The following is a 16,786-nucleotide window of genomic DNA, read 5'->3' as shown; positions in this document are numbered from 1 at the left end:
CATGAGGGCAATCTGGCCATGAGCCTCACGTAGCCTTTGGCTCCAAGAAACTGGCCGGATTACCCTCATTATTAGCCACCCTGCAAGGGCCCCCTTCCTGCTCCGGTGCGCTGCATCAACTATATGTCCTCCCCTGGCCTGATGCACATAGGCTGGAGACTGAGTGGCAGCGCTCGTAGACAGTACAATATTACATTGGGCTACCATACAATGCTGTAGTGGATGCCATATATAATTTTTTTCTTTGAATAGAATGTTAACATTCTGTTCAATTATAATTAATAACAGTGATCATCATAATGTCTTATTTTAAGCGAGGCTTTAAAGGGAATCTGTCAGTAGGATCAACCCTCCTAAGCAGGCTACATGGGCATGTAGACAAATATCAAAATACTGATGCTTACTAATAGTAGCTATCTCCATATACAGGTGCTTCTCACAAAATTAGAATATCATCAAAAAGTTAATTTATTTCAGTTCTTCAATACAAAAAGTGAAACTTGTATATTATATTGAGCCATTACAGAGTGATCTATTTCAAGTGTTTATTTCTGTTTATGCTGATGACTGAGTAGCAAGCCAATGAAAACCCAAACGTCATTATCTCAGTAAATTAGAATAATTAAAAAAACCTGGAAAGGCTTCCTAAGCATTTAAAAAGGTCCCTTAGCCTGTTTCAGTAGGCTCCACAATCATGGGGAAGACTGCTGATATGACAGATGTCCAGAAGGCAGTCATTGACACACTCCACAAGGAGGGTAATCCACAAAAGGTAATTGCTAAAGAAGCTAGCTGTTCAGAGTGCTGTATCCAAGCATATTAATGGAAAGTTGAGTGGAAGGAAAAATTGTGGTAGAAAAAGGTGCATGAGCAATCAGGATAGCCGCAGCCTTGAAAGGATTGTAAAGAAAAAGCCATTAAAAAATTTGGGGGAGATTCACAAGGAGTGGACTGCTGCTGGAGTCATTGCTTCAAGAGCCACCACACACAGACGAATCCAGGACATGGGCTACAAGTGTCGCATTCCTTGTGTCAAGCCACTCATGCTTAATAGACAACGCCATAAGCGTCTTACCTCTGCCAAGGAGAAAGAACTGGACTCAGTGGTTCAATGTGTTGTTTTCAGATCAAAGTAAATTTTGCATTTCATTTGGAAATCAAGGTCCCAGAGTCTGGGGGAAGAGTGGAGAGGCACACAATCCAAGCTGCTTGTGGGCTAGTGTAAAGTTTCCACAATCAGTGATGGTTTGGGGAGCCATGTCATCTGCTGGTGTAGGTCCACTGTGTTTTATCAAGACCAAAGTCAGCGCAGCTGTCTACCAGGAAATTTTAGAGCACTTCATGCTCCCCTCTGCGAACAGGCTTTATGGAGATGGAAATTTTGTTTTCCAGCAGGACTTGGCACCTGTCCACACTGCCAAAGGTACTAATACCTGGTTTAAAAACAGCAGTGTCACTGTGCTTGATCGACCAGCAAAGTCACCTGACCTTAACCCCATAGAGACTGATGAAGATGTGACACCAGACCCAACAATGTAGATGAGCTGAAGGCTGCCATCAAAGCAACCTGGGCTTCCATAACACCTCAGCAGTGCCACAGGCTGATCACGCCCATGCCATGCTGCATTGATACAGTAATTGATGCAAAAGGAGCCCTGACCAAGTATTAAGTGCATTTACTGGACATACATTTCAGTAGGCCAACATTTCGGATTTTAAAATAATTTTTCAAGCTGGTGTTATAAAGTATTGTAATTTACTGAGATAATGTCTTTTGGGTTTTCATTGGCTGTAAGCCATAATCATGAAAATAAACAGAAATAAACACTTGAAATAAATAACTCTGTTTGTAATGACTCTATATAATGAGTTTCACTTTTTGTATTGAAGAACTGAAATAAATTAACTTTTTGTTGATATTCTAATTTTGTGAGAAGCACCTGTAAAGCCAAGAAATAAAGTTGCACTCTGTAGTGCTCTAGCTTGCAAACATGAAATCTATGAAATCTGAATTGCATTACTGCTCTAGACAATTGGAAAAATTGAGAATACTTAGCACATAAATTTGGCTAATTCATGTGTACCCAGCAGCCACAAATAGGCGATTCTCGTTGCTGGGAACCTGCCTAGAAAACCCCTAGCTGCTGGTATTACCCTGCGCATATGCTTTATAGTAATGCTTTGCTCATGAAATATTGCTACTAATCCCTTTGATTTATTTAGGAAATATCAATTTTCAAGTTTCTATTTCCTACAGGGAATTAAATACTCTTTATACGAGGAGTTATTTCTGATGCACCTTATTAGACACACGGTTAGTGAATTATACTGCTGCAATTATAACTCCTATAACAGACAGTCTTACATATTAAACACATACAAACTACTGTGCTGATAATGTGTTAGGTTCCCCTTAGCAATATTAGCAATAGTAGCAATATTTGTTGATCAAAGCTTATTACTATAAGGCCGGCCTCACACTAGCGAGTTTTACAGACGTAAGAGCGCAGAAACTACGTCCGTAAAACTCGCATAAAATACGGCACAATTATTCTCTATGCCCCTGCTCCTATATGCCGTATTTTCCTGATCAGTATTATACGGCTTTCTACGGCTGTAGAAAATCGCAGCATGCTGCGTTTGTCATCGTATTGCACAAATAAAACGTCAATGAAAGTCTATGGAAGCCCCAAAAATACGGATTACACACGGACCAGCAGTGTGACTTGCGAGGAATACGCAGTGGTGTTAGAGAGAGAAAAGCCGGTAATTCAGTGCGGTGTACAGTAAAATCACACTGACAGCTTACAGTAGAATAGGTAGAATAAATGTGTACACATAGAATAGGTATATATATATATATGTCATTGAGACACATATATGTATATATATTATTACTTCATCCAGCGCGATATAGCAGAAAGCCGGTGATTCAATTACCGGCTTTTGCTTTCTCCTTCCTAAACCCGACATGATATGAGACCTGGTTTACATACAGTAAACCATCTCATATCCCCATTTTTTTTGCATATGCCACACTACTAATGTCAGTAGTGTGTCTATGCATAATTGACGCCTCTCCATTATTAATTTGGCTTAATGTCACCTTACAATAGCAAGGTGACATTAACCCTTCATTACCCCATATCCCACCGCTACACGGGAATGGGAAGAGAGTGGCCAAGTGCCGGAATAGGCGCATCTTCCAGATGTGCCTTTTCTGGGGTGGCTGGGGGCAGGTGTTTTTAGCCAGGGGGGGGCCAATAACCGTGGACCCTCTCCAGGCTATTAATATCTGCCCTCAGTCACTGGCTTTACTACTCTGGCGGAGAAAATTGTGCGGGAGCCCACGCCAATTTTTTCCGCCATTTAACCCTTTAATTCACTAGCTAGAACGGCCAAATTTTGCATAGACACACTACTGACATTAGTAGTGTGGAATATGCACAGGGCAGCACGGTGGCGCAGTGGTTAGCACAGCAGCCTTGCAGTGCTGGAGTCCTGGGTTCAAGCCCCACTAAGGACAACATCTGCAAAGAGTTTGTATGTTCTCTCTGTGTTTGCGTGGGTTTCCTCCGGGTACTCCGGTTTCCTCCCACATTCCAAAGACATACTGACAGGGAATTTAGATTGTGAGCCCCAATGGGGACAGTGATGATAATGTGTGTAAAGCGCTGCGGAATATGTTAGCGCTATATAAAAATAAAGATTATTATTATATGCAAAAAAAATGGGGATATGAGATGGTTTACTGTATGTAAACCAGGTCTCATATCATGTCGGGTTTAGGAAGGAGAAAGCGAAAGCCGGTAATTGAATTACCGGCTTTCTGCTATATCGCGCTGGATGAAATATTAATATATATACATATATGTGTCTACTGACATATATATATATATATATATATATATATATATATCAGTATATATGTTTTTTTTTTTTTAAACACATGGATCCCTTGTATAGCCGTATGTCGGTTTTGCAAGCCTGCGATAAAAACACGCAGTACGGATGACATACGGATTACATACGGAGGATGCCATGTGCAAAAAACGCTGAAACACCCTGCCTACGGAGGAGCTGCGGACCACTATTTTGGAGACTTTTCAGCGTATTACGGCCGTAAAAAACGGACCGTATTTTCATACGCTGAGTGTGAAGCCGGCCTTAGGCATCTGTGCTGGGTAATAGGGGTTTTCCAGTGCCTTTCTGGCTTAGGGCAGCGTGCAATGATAATTGTGTATAGGTAGGAAGTAAAATACAGTGCAGCTGCTCCATGAAATCTAGTAACATGTACAAGTAGAAGAACATGTTTTATTTGATTGTTAGTATCCAAATCTGACTTATAATAAAGGTGAGAGAGAATAGACTGCACTAATAGTATGGTGGATAAGAAAAAAAAGTATTTTAATATCTTAATAAAGGTTACATTTTAATATAGTTAGTCCACCCAAGTCAGTAAACCCGAACTTTTCTTCTGATTCATGCTACCAAAACGGTGGGCAGCATAAATCAGAACCTGATTGCGCAATTTCAGCCAGGTATATTAACACTGAAGCATTTCAAAGAAAATATACTTTTAAGATCCAGCCGGGGTGACACTGGTTTCTGGCTATGGTTCTTGGCCGAAAACTTGTGCAAGTCACTAATACCATTTTTTTTATGCTTTTTAGAGGGGCTCCAATGTACTTTTATTTGTCATTCCATCAAACGAATTAAGAATGAAGTGAAATAACTTGTACAGAAATTGAGCAGTGGCTTGAACTAGAAGAAATCACAGATTCCAGGGACTGTATCTTGTATGAAAATTTGACCATACAGTTAATTTCCTTTGCAGGTTTGTGGGGTCTGGTGAATAATGCTGGAATTTCGACATTTGGAGACATAGAATTTACAAGTTTAGACACGTATAAAGAAGTGGCAGAAGTGAACTTGTGGGGAACAATAAGAGTCACAAAAGCATTCTTACCATTAGTACGCGAGAGTAAAGGTGAGTTATATCACATTGTTACCAACCAAAAGAGAAAACAAAGCTGGTGATATTTAATGGAATTCTTCTCTTATAGAAAATGTTATGCCATAGTTTAAAAAAATAAATAAAAATGTACTACTTAGGCTGGGTTCACATTGCGTTAGTGGGTGTCCGCTAACTGAATCCATTACATGCGCAATTGTCGCAATTAACGCTATGTAACGGATCCATTAGCGCACCCATTGACCGCAATGTGCTAACGCATCGCTAACGTATGCCATTTTTGGCATGCGTCAGCAATGTCCCATTATTTTCGGACGGACCTCGAATGCTGCTTGCAGCGTTCAGGGTCCGTTCTTCGCTAGCGCAGATCGGGCATCTGCGCTAGCGGGATTGCCAAACGCAATCCCTTTTTGGACATTACGTTAGCGCATTCCGTTAGCGTATGCGCTAAACAGATTGCACTAACGCAATGTGAACCTAGCCTTACTCTTCCCATGTCTAGTGCTGCTCCTGTTTGCTCTGTTTGGCTGCAGTGGTGACGTCACGACAACAATACAGCAGTCAATCACAGAGCTCATAGATACCTGAGCATATGGTATAATGATTTCTAAAAGAGGACAACCCCTTTAAAGCACTGTACACACTGGCTTCAAGTAAAATTCGTGACACCTGTAACACATCTGTTTCATTTTAATGGATGTGAAATCTCTGTAATTTACAATTTCATAATGTAAAAGATCTCAATATCCAGGACTGAAATGAAATATAATGTAGAATGTCACATGGGAAGAAGGAATCAATGTCACCATTACACACTGAATGGGAAACCACTGGGTAAATCTGACAGAGAGAAGGACTTGGGGATCCTAGTTAATGATAAACTTACCTGGAGCAGCCAGTGCCAGGCAGCAGCTGCCAAGGCAAACAGGATCATGGGGTGCATTAAAAGAGGTCTGGATACACATGATGAGAGCATTATACTGCCTCTGTACAAATCCCTAGTTAGACCGCACATGGAGTACTGTGTCCAGTTTTGGGCACCGGTGCTCAGGAAGGATATAATGGAACTAGAGAGAGTACAAAGGAGGGCAACAAAATTAATAAAGGGGATGGGAGAACTACAATACCCAGATAGATTAGCGAAATTAGGATTATTTAGTCTAGAAAAAAGACGACTGAGGGGCGATCTAATAACCATGTATAAGTATATAAGGGGACAATACAAATATCTCGCTGAGGATCTGTTTATACCAAGGAAGGTGACGGGCACAAGGGGGCATTCTTTGCGTCTGGAGGAGAGAAGGTTTTTCCACCAACATAGAAGAGGATTCTTTACTGTTAGGGCAGTGAGAATCTGGAATTGCTTGCCTGAGGAGGTGGTGATGGCGAACTCAGTCGAGGGGTTCAAGAGAGGCCTGGATGTCTTCCTGGAGCAGAACAATATTGTATCATGCAATTAGGTTCTGTAGAAGGACGTAGATCTGGGAATTTATTATGATGGAATATAGGCTGAACTGGATGGACAAATGTCTTTTTTCGGCCTTACTAACTATGTTACTATGTTACTATGTATGTTACATTCACTAGAAGCAGAAAGGTATAGATAATCAGAAATCCTCCGGCAGATCGTCATGAAAGCTGATTTTCCCATGGACATATATTTTGTGTTTTCTTTGTGCATGTTCTGAATACTTACAGGTAAGTTTCATATACTTCTTGTTTGATTGTCCAATAATTCACAGTATAATTTCCTGGCATTATTTGGTCCCATGGATGCCAGTTTAAGGTTAATGTGTTTTTGGTAAGTTTTCTTATGCTACATATTTTCGCTGCGCAAAAAATGCATTGTCTTGCAGATCCTGCACAGTGGATGGGATTTATAGAGATCTCCTGCCCACGGTGCTTTTTAATGCACAACTTAAAGGGACTCTGTCACCTGAATTTGGAGGGAACAATCTTCAGCCATAGGGGCGGGGTTTTCGGGTGTTTGATTCACCCTTTCCTTACCGGCCGGCTGCATGCTGGCTGCAATATTGGATTGAAGTTCATTCTCTGTCCTCCGTAGTGTACATGCCTGCACAAGGCAATCTTGCAAAATTACATTGAATATGCTGCTGGTTGGATGTGATAAGTCCACCTTTTATATCGGCTATAAATTTAGAACACGCATTTTAATATCACGGTGAGCCATTTTATGAAACACAACAGTTTTTTTTTTTTACCTTAGAAATAGTCAAGAGAGGTGCACAGTACATTCAGTAACTGGCTCTCACATGGGTTGAGTGAAGGCATATTTTAATCATCCCAGTTGGAAGTAAAAGCTGGTGGGTGTAAGCTAACATTTCATTCTAAAGAACATGCTTTCGTCACAGATCTGTCTCTTAAAATAGAACCGTGACTGAACTAAAGTATTATAGGCCTGTAAGTCTCAGCCTTTGTGGATGTAAAGGATTCATTTATTTAGAAGTACGCCCAAATTCATTATAAGTTGCAGTTATACATTCATCAAAGACCATATACAATCCGCCACGTTAGGCTGGTTTCCCACGTCCTAATATTTCCGGCGCTGCAAAAACCTGTACCGGAGATATCCGTGTCAGTGTGTCCGTTTGTCACATCTGTGTGCTATCCGTGTGTGCTATCCATGTGTACCATCCGTGTAGCATCCGTGTATTGAAACAATTTGTTTCAATTTTAACCCTATGACGTGTGCGGTACGTGTTTACACGAACCTATTGACTTGTATGGGTCCGTGTGATCCGTGCAGCTGCACAAAAATGGACATGTCAGCGTGTTTTGCACACGGACATTCGGTCCGTGAAAACACGCTGACATCTGCATAGACCCATTCATTTGAGCGGGTCTACTTGTGTCAGTGTCTCCGTTACGTGAGAAAACTGTCACTACACGTATGGGAGGCACTGACATGTGAAACCGGCCTTACATAGTAGTGGGTGAAGGTTCTGATCTTATCTAAAAATAAGATAATAGTGTGAAAACACCTTGCTAACCCCTTCACCCCTAAGTCTGTTTTCACCTGCAGGACAGGGCCAAATTTTACAATTCTGACCAGTGTCACTTTGTGTGGTAATAATTCTGGAACGCTTCAATAGTTCCCACTGGTTCTGAAACTGTTTCTTTCATGACATATTGAATGTTATCATACTTGTAAAATTTCTTCTATTTGACATTTATTGGTGAAAAAAGAATAAAATTTGGCAAAAAGTTTGAAACTTTTGCGATTTTTATATCCTTAAATGAGAGAGTTATATAACACAAAATAGTTAATAAATAACATTTCCCACATGTCAGCTTTACATCAGCACAATTTTGAAACATATTTTTTTTTGTTAGGAAGTCATAAGGGTTAAAAGTGACTTTGAGGGGTCTATATGACAAAGAAATTACCCAAAAGTGACACCACTCTAAAAACCGCACCCCTCTAGGAGCTGAAAGCCAAATTCAAAAAGTTTAGTAATCCTTCAGGTGCTTCACAGGAATTTTTGAAATGTGGAAGGAAAAAAATGAACATTTAACTTTTTGTCATAAAAATTGTACTTTATTTTTGCAAGGGTAACAAGAAAAAATGAACCACAAAATTTGTTATGCAATTTCTCCTGAGCATGCTGACATATGTGGGGAAAAACCACTGTTTGGGTACACAGCAAGGCTCGAAAGGGAAGGAGCGCCATTTGACTTTTTGAATTTAAAATTTGCTGGATTAATTAATGGATGCCATGTTGTGTTTCGAGAGCCCCTGATGTGCCTAAACAGTGAAAACTGCCCACAAGTGAAACCATTTTCGAAACCTTGAAACCTCAGGTGCTTCACAGAAGTTTCTAACGTTGAGCCGTGAAAGTAAAAGAATCACATTTTGCTCACAAAATTTTTTTTTACCCAAATGTAGGCATTTTCACAAGGGAAACAGGAGAAATTGTTGTGCATTTTCTCCTGATTATGCAGATACCCCATATGTGGGTGAAAACACTATTTAGGCTCACGGCAGGGCTCAGATGAAAAGGAGTAATGTTTTGGAAGGCAGACTTTAATGGAACGGTCTGCCGATGTCCTGTCTCTTTTCGAGAGCCCCTGATGTGCCTAAACAGAGCAAAACCCTCACAAGTGACACCAATTTGGAAGCTAGACCCCTCATTGAATGTATCTAGATGAGTGGTGAGCACCTTGAACCTCCAGCTGCTCAGAGAAGTTTATAACCTACACTGTGTGCATAATTATTAGGCAAGTTGTATTTTGATCACAAGTTACTTTTTATACATGTTGTCCTACTCCAAGCGGTTCAGGCTTGAGAGCCAACTACCAATTGCCGTATATACTCGAGTATAAGCCGAGATTTTCAGCCCACTTTTTTGGGCTGAAAGTGACCCTCTCGGCTTATACTCGATTCATTGTCAGCGGGGGGGGTTTGGTCGGCGGGGGAGCAGCAGGTGTCACATACTCACCTGCTCCTGGCGCTGTCCCTGCATGTCCCATGGTCTCCGTGCAGCTCTTCCTGTGTTAAGCGGTCACGTGCTACCGCTCATTAAAGTAATGAATATGGACACATATTCATTACTGTAATGAGCGGTACGTGATCGCTGAACACAGGAAGATGCCGCCGGCTCCCGGAGACCATATGACAGTGAGACACTGCCAGGGTCCACGCCGGGAGCAGGTGAGTATATCGGGGGAGGAGAGCATTGCGCTATAGTCACCTTCCTCGTTCCACCGCTGCGCGCTGCTCTGTCTTCCATCCTCTGCACTTCCTGTTCAGGTCAGAGGGCACGATGACGCGATTAGTGTGTGTGCCGCCCTCTGCACAGTAGGTGCTGAGGATGGAAGACAGAGCAGCACGTGGAACGAGGAAGGTGACTATTGCAAGTGCTGGGGGCCTGAGCGTAGAGAGGTATGTGATTTTTTTTTTTTATTTTATTTTATTCGCAGCAACAGCATATGGGGCAAATATGTGGAGCATCTTATGGGGCCACAATGTATGGAGCATCGTATGGGGCCACAATGTATGGAGCATCGTTTGGGGCCACAATGTATGGAGCATCTCATGGGGCCATAATGTGTGGAGCATCTTATGGGGCCATAATGTATGGATCATCTTATGGAGCATAATGTGTGGATTATCTCATGGGGCATAATGTGTGGAGCATCTTATGGGGCATAATGTGTGGAGCATCTTATGGGGCCATAATGTAGGGATCATCTTATGGGGCATAATGTGCAGAGCATCTTATTGGGCCATAATGTGTGGAGCATCTTATGGGACCATCAACCATTATGCAGCATTGTATGGGGCAAATGTTTCTATGGAGCATCTTATGGGGCCATTATTAACCTTTGTGCAGCATTATATGGGGCATATTTTAATATGGAGCATTATATGGGGCGTATTTTGTATGGAGCATCTTATGGGGCCCATCATGAACAGTATGGAGCATTATATGGGGCTCCTGATTCAATATGGATATTCAAAAACACTTAACCTACTGATGTCTCAATTAATTTTACTTTTATTGGTATCTATTTTTATTTTTGCCATTCACTGGTAGCTGCTGCATTTTCCACCCTAGGCTTATACTCGAGTCAATACGTTTTCCCAGTTTTTTGTGGCAAAATTAGGGGGTCGGCTTATACTCGAGTATATACGGTAAGTAAATCAGGCTATGTGCATCTCTGTAATGAGGAGGGGTGTTGTCTAATGACATCAAAACACTATATAAGGTGTGCTTAATTTCTAGGCATCTTCCTTTCCTTTGGCAAAATGGGTCAGAAGAGAGATTTGACGGGCTCTGAAAAGTCCAAAATTGTGAGATGTCTTGCAGAGGGATGCAGCAGTCTTGAAATTGCCAAACTTTTGAATTGTAATCACCGAACAATCAAGCGTTTCATGGCAAATAGCCAACAGGGTCGCAAGAAGCATGTTGGGCAAAAAAGGCGCAAAATAACTGCCCATGAATTGAGGAAAATCAAGCGTGAAGCTGCCAAGATGCCATTTACCACCAGTTTTGCCATATTTCAGAGCTGCAACGTTACTGGAGTAACAAAAAGCACAAGGTGTGCAATACTCAGGGACATGGCCGAGGTAAGGAAGGCTGAAAAATGACCACCTTTGAACAAGAAACATAAGATAAAACGTCAAGACTGGGCCGAGAAATATCTTAAGACTGACTTTTCAAAGGTTTTATGGACTGATGAAATGAGAGTGACTCTTGATGGGCCAGATGGATGGGCCAGAAGTTGGATCAGTAAAGGGCAGAGAGTTCCACTCCAACTCAGACGCCAGCAAGGTGGAGGTGGGGTACTGATATGGGCTGGTATCATCAAATATGAACTTGTGTGACCTTTTCGGGTTGAGGATGGAGTGAAGCTCAACTCCCAGACCTACTGCCAGTTTCTGGCAGACAGCTTCTTCAAGCAGTGGTACAGGAAGAAGTCGGTATCGTTCAAGAAAAACATGATTTTCATGCAGGACAATGCTCCATCACATGCCTCCAACTACTCCACAGCGTGTCTGGCCAGTAAAGGTCTCAAAGAAGAAAAAATAATGACATGGCCCCCTCTCGGAACAGTGTCTGGGAGGCTGTGGTGGCTGCTGCACGTAATGTTGATCGTAAACAGATCAAGCAACTGACAGAATCTATGGATGGAAGGCTGTTGAGTGTCATCATAAAGAAATGTGGCTATATTGGTCACTAATTTTGGGGGGTTTTGTTTTTGCATGTCAGAAATGTTTATTTCTAAATTTTGTGCAGCGATATTGGTTTACCTGGTGAAAATAAACAAGTGAGATGGGAATATATTTGGTTTTTATTAAGTTGCTTAATAATTATGCACAGTAATAGTTACCTGCACAAACAGATATCCTCCTAAGATAGCCAAATCTAAAAAAAAAAAACACTCCAACTTCCAAAAATATTAAGCTTTGATATTTATTAGTCTTTTGGGTTGATTGAGAACATAGTTGTTGATCAATAGTAAAAATAATCCTCTAAAATACAACTTGCCTAATAATTCTACACACAGTGTAGTGCAGTGAAATAAATTATAAAATTGCCCCCAAAAATGTTATTTTACCCCCAATGTTTTATTTTCACAAAGATAGCAGGAGAAAATGGACCCCAAAATGTGTTGTGCAATTTCTCCTGAGTACGCCGATACACCTATATGTGGTTGAAAACTACTTTTGAGGCACAGCGCAAAGCTCAGAAGGGTAGAAGTGCCATATTGGAGTTCACATTTTGCTGGACTGGTTTGAGGGTGCCATGTTACATTTGACGAAGCCCCTGAGGTGCCAGAAAAGCTGACCCTCCTCCCCCCTCCACATAAGAGACCCCATTTTACAAACCACACCTCTCAATTAATCTAGGGGTGCAGTGATCATAATGACACTACAGGTGGGTCACAGAATTTTATGCCCTTGGGCAATGAAGAAAAAAAATAATGATACTTTTACCACAAAAAATTTTTTTTTTTGCCCCAGATCTTAAATTTTCACAAGGTAAAATGGGATAAATGGCACCAAATATTGTCCCACGATTTCTGCTGAATGTATAAATACCCCAATTGTGGCTGTACAGTACTGTTTAGCCATACATTGAGACTGGAGGAATGGATCGCTATTGGCAAATAGTGCTCCGTTCCTCCCGAGTTTCACCGTATGGATAAGCAGTGCTGTTATACAGGAGGCATCCTTGAGCGTAGAATTACAGAGCCCCTAAGTGTTAAAAGAGCAGAATCCCTCCTCAAGTGACCCTATTGCGGAAATTATACCCCTTTGGAAAGTTAATGTCAATGTAGTGACCAGTACATTATGCCCAGCTCATGTACCTGCAAATTAGGGGGGCTCTCATCGCTACATAAATGCCAAACATGTGGACGCTAAATGTGGATTAGGCACACTGGGGCTCAGAAGGGAAGAGGGCATTTGGATTTGGGAGCACAGAATTTGCTAAATTTCTTTTGGAGGCAAGTAGTGATGAGCGAGTGTACTCGTTGCTCGGGTTTTCCGTAGTACGCTCGGGTGATCTCCGAGTATTTGTTAGTGTTCGGAGATTAAGTTTTCATCAAGGCAGCTGAATGATTTACAGCTATTAGCCAGGCTGATTACATGTGGGGATTCCCTAGCAACCAGGCAATCCCCACATGTACTTAGCCTGGATAGTAGCTGTAAATCATTCAGCTGAGGCGATGAAAACTTAATCTCCGAACACTAACAAATACTCGGAGATCACCCGAGCGTACTACGGAAAACCCGAGCAACGAGCATATTCACTCATCACTAGTGGCAAGAGCCATTTCACTTTTCCAAAGCCTTTGTGCTACCAGTAACGTGCTGTTCCTCTTGCCGTATAAGTGATTAGACAACTTTATTCTTCGGGTCGGTGGGATTACACCTATAACAGATGTATATCGGGTTTTTATGTTTGGCTGCTGTTACACACTAAAATACACTTTTTTGTTTTCAAAAACTAGTTTTTTGCATCACCATATTTTGAGAGCTATAATTTTAGCTCTTCTGCACATGATCTAACTAACTTGCTATTGCCTGGTGACCCGGATGTTGTCATAACGATATCGGGTCATCACTGCAACAATCAGAACCTCGCGATGACGTCGCGGGGTCTCCAATTCAATGGTAGAGGGGGTTAAAGTCAGCTATGCGGGCACCACAACTGGCAATGAGAGCCGGGTGTCAGCTGTGAGAATAAAAGGTAAAAATGGCATCCAAATTTGTCATACAATTTCAGCTGAACGCAGAAATACCTCATATGTGGCTGTACAGAATTTCTAAGACACATGGCGAGACTCGGGAGGGACAAAGTGTTATTTGACTCCTGGAGCACAGACTTTCCTAGAATAGTTTACGGACTCCATATACAGAGCCTCTAAGTGCTAGAAAAGCAGATTTCCCCCTCAACCACTCCTGGCAGTAAGAGCCGGGTATCAGCTATGATGTACGATCGCAGGTGTGCTACTCCTGTGCACGCAAAATAAACATGACGTATCCATACGTCATGGGTCGGGCAGTCCTACCCTACCATGACATATGGATATATCTAAGGTCATGGAGGGGTCAAGGTCAAAAACACAGATTGAAAAAAAATAATAATTATGGTTGCATAGTCTACCCAACATATCATTATTTAAACAAGAACTCCCAACAAAATTTGTATCCTCTGAATATATTGCAGTCATGATATTATATAGCACTGTGTACTTACAATTGCTCATTATGCCTTTCTACCCAGCTTGTTCTCATTTCTCTGTTCTATAGAGAAACAGGAAGTCTCTTGTCCCTGCATGATTCATTCCCCTCTTCAATTCCTGACCCAGCTGCTCCCATCCAACCCCATGCCATAGACTTTTGCAGTGACTCATGACTTGTGCAGAGAAAATTGACTTTCTGTTTCTACATAGTGCTTAGAAGGATTCAGCTAGTCAGTTTTTCATTAGGTCTATGACATCACATGATAAAGAACTGAAGTATTAATTCGGTAGAAAGGCAAAATGAGCAATTGTGAATGCACAGTGCTATATAATGAGGACTGCAATATATTAAAAAGTATACAAATTTTGTTGGGCGTGCTTGTTTAAATAATTATATGTTAGGTAGACTATGCAACCATAATTTTTTTTTTTCAATCTTTTTTTTACCTTGACCCCTTCATGACCTTTAGACGTATCCATATGTCATGGTGTCATGGCGCTCCTTCCCTTCTTAGCTTTGCACTATAACTCAAAAGTAGTTTTCGACCACATGTCGGGTATTGGTGTACTTAATGAAAAAATGTGGGGCTAAACAACATTTTTGCTGGAAATATTTTTTCTATTTTCACAGTTCAATGTTGCAAAATTCTGTGAAGCACTTGTGGGTTCAAGGTGCTTTCCACACATTTAGATAAATTTCTTGAGGGGGGTCTAGTTTCCAAAATGGGGTCACTTGGGGGGGTGGGGGAGGGGGGTTCCACTGTTTAGGCACATAAAGGGCTCTTTAAACGCGACATGACACCTGCAGACCTTTCCATCAAAGTCTGCGTTCCAAAAAGTCATTCCTTACTTTCCAAATCCTGCCGTGTTCCCAGACAGTCGTGTTTCCCCACATAGAGGGCATCAGCGTACTCTGGAGAAATTGCAAAACAAATTTGGGGGTCCAATTTCTCCTATCACCCTTACGAAAATAAAAAAAATGGTTACTAAAAGAAAACCTTTTTGTGGGAAAAATGTGATTGTTTATTTTTACGACTATATGTTATAAACTTCTGTGAAGCATCTGGGGGGGGTTCAAGGTGCTCACAAATTTATCTATATATATTCCTTGAGGGGTCTAGTTTCCAAAATGCTTTCACTTGTGGGGGTTTTCACTGTTTAGGCACATCAGGGACTCTCCAAAACTGACATGGCATCCATGAACAATTCCAACCAATTTTGCTTTCAGAAAGTCAAATGGCGCTCTTTCCTTTCCAAGCCCTGCCGAGCACCCAGACAGTAGTTTTCCCTCACATATTGGTTATTGGCGTACTCAGAAGAAATTGCACAACAATTTTTTTAGTTCCATTTTCTCCTATTACCCTTGTGAACAAAATTTAAAAAAAAAATTCTCACAAAAATGTTCTTTTAGCCCCAATTTTTTTTTTCTTGCCTCAATGTTATAAGATTCTGTGAATCACTTCTTGGTTCATGGTGCTCAGAACACATCTAGATAAATTCCTTTAGGAGTCTAGTTTCCAAAATGGGGTGGTTTGTGGGGGATTTCCATTGTTTAGGCACATCAGGGGCTCTGCAAATGCGACATTGCATCTGCTATCTATTCCAGACAATGTTGCACTTTAAAACTCAAATGGTGCTCCTTCCCTTCCAAGCTCTGCCGTGGCCCAAACAGTGGTTTTCCAACATATATGGGGTATCTGCGTACTCGGGAGAAGTTGCACAACAAATTTTATGGTGCATTATCTCATGTTGCCATGTGAAAATATTAAATTTGTGGCTAAAGTAAAATTTTTGTGAAAAAAGTAAAATGTTAATTTTTGTGAACCACCTGACGGGTTAATAAACTTATTAACTGTGTTTTTGAGGGGTGCAATTTTTAGAATGGTGTCATAACTGGGTATTTTGTGTGTCACGATGTGACTGGAGCGGTGTGACTCGACCCACCAAATGGTCAGTCAACAGATGGCACAAACACACCAGGGAAACAATAACAATGGTGGGCCCTGTCGATAGGGAATGGGAGAATGGACACCTCCTACACTCACCTGAGGCTGTACCCTAATCTCCCTTCTTTCACCCCATCACCGAGCAGGATACTGTCACGATCAGCTGCAGCCGCAGATGCGGCCCAGCCCATAGACGCCCCCAAGCCGACCAACCTCAGAAGGCGTGGGGCACGTGTCCCCCGGGGAAGAAACACGAACCCTTTAAACCACAGAGGGGGACCCGGGCCTACCCAAACTAGGGGAGGGCAGAGACCGGGGTTCTGTGGCAGCTGAGCATGTGGACAAGGAAAGAGACACGTAGGACTTGATTACACCGCACAACTTCAGGTATAGAGAAGGTAAAGTTTACTAAAGTAAAGTCACACAGTACATAAACAAAACATTACGATGTCAGGCTTCCGATTCCACACCACCAGAGGCACACATAGGCAGGACATCAGGGTACACAAGGACATCAGGGCGCAGGCAAGACATCAGGATACAGACAGGACATCTGGACTCAGGAAAGGGCATCAGGACACAGGAATACTGGATAGACATCTGGGACACTGGCGTGGCAGCCCAGTTCATCAGTTACATCAGGACACAG

At 41.8% G+C, this 16,786-nt stretch overlaps 1 protein-coding gene across 2 annotated transcripts in view; it reads left to right on the top strand.

The window, feature by feature from the left end:
• Positions 1-16,786, top strand: part of LOC138638146 (D-beta-hydroxybutyrate dehydrogenase, mitochondrial-like) — a 45,427-nt gene that overhangs the window by 23,714 nt on the left and 4,927 nt on the right. Inside the window, exons 4-5 of one of the 2 annotated variants that reach the window (XM_069727194.1) lie at positions 4,838-4,990; positions 10,723-11,779. In XM_069727194.1, coding sequence (XP_069583295.1) covers positions 4,838-4,990; positions 10,723-11,087 — 518 coding nt within the window. In that variant the 3' untranslated portion in view covers positions 11,088-11,779. Of the gene's footprint in view, positions 1-4,837; positions 4,991-10,722; positions 11,780-16,786 lie in introns of those variants that run through there. The other variant, XM_069727193.1, reaches the window with a different exon arrangement.

This window comes from Ranitomeya imitator, chromosome 5 (assembly GCF_032444005.1).
Source record: "Ranitomeya imitator isolate aRanImi1 chromosome 5, aRanImi1.pri, whole genome shotgun sequence".
Taxonomy (NCBI): Eukaryota; Metazoa; Chordata; class Amphibia; order Anura; family Dendrobatidae; genus Ranitomeya; species Ranitomeya imitator.
Note: the sequence above shows the minus strand (reverse complement) of the source record. Positions and strands in the feature narration are given on the sequence as shown.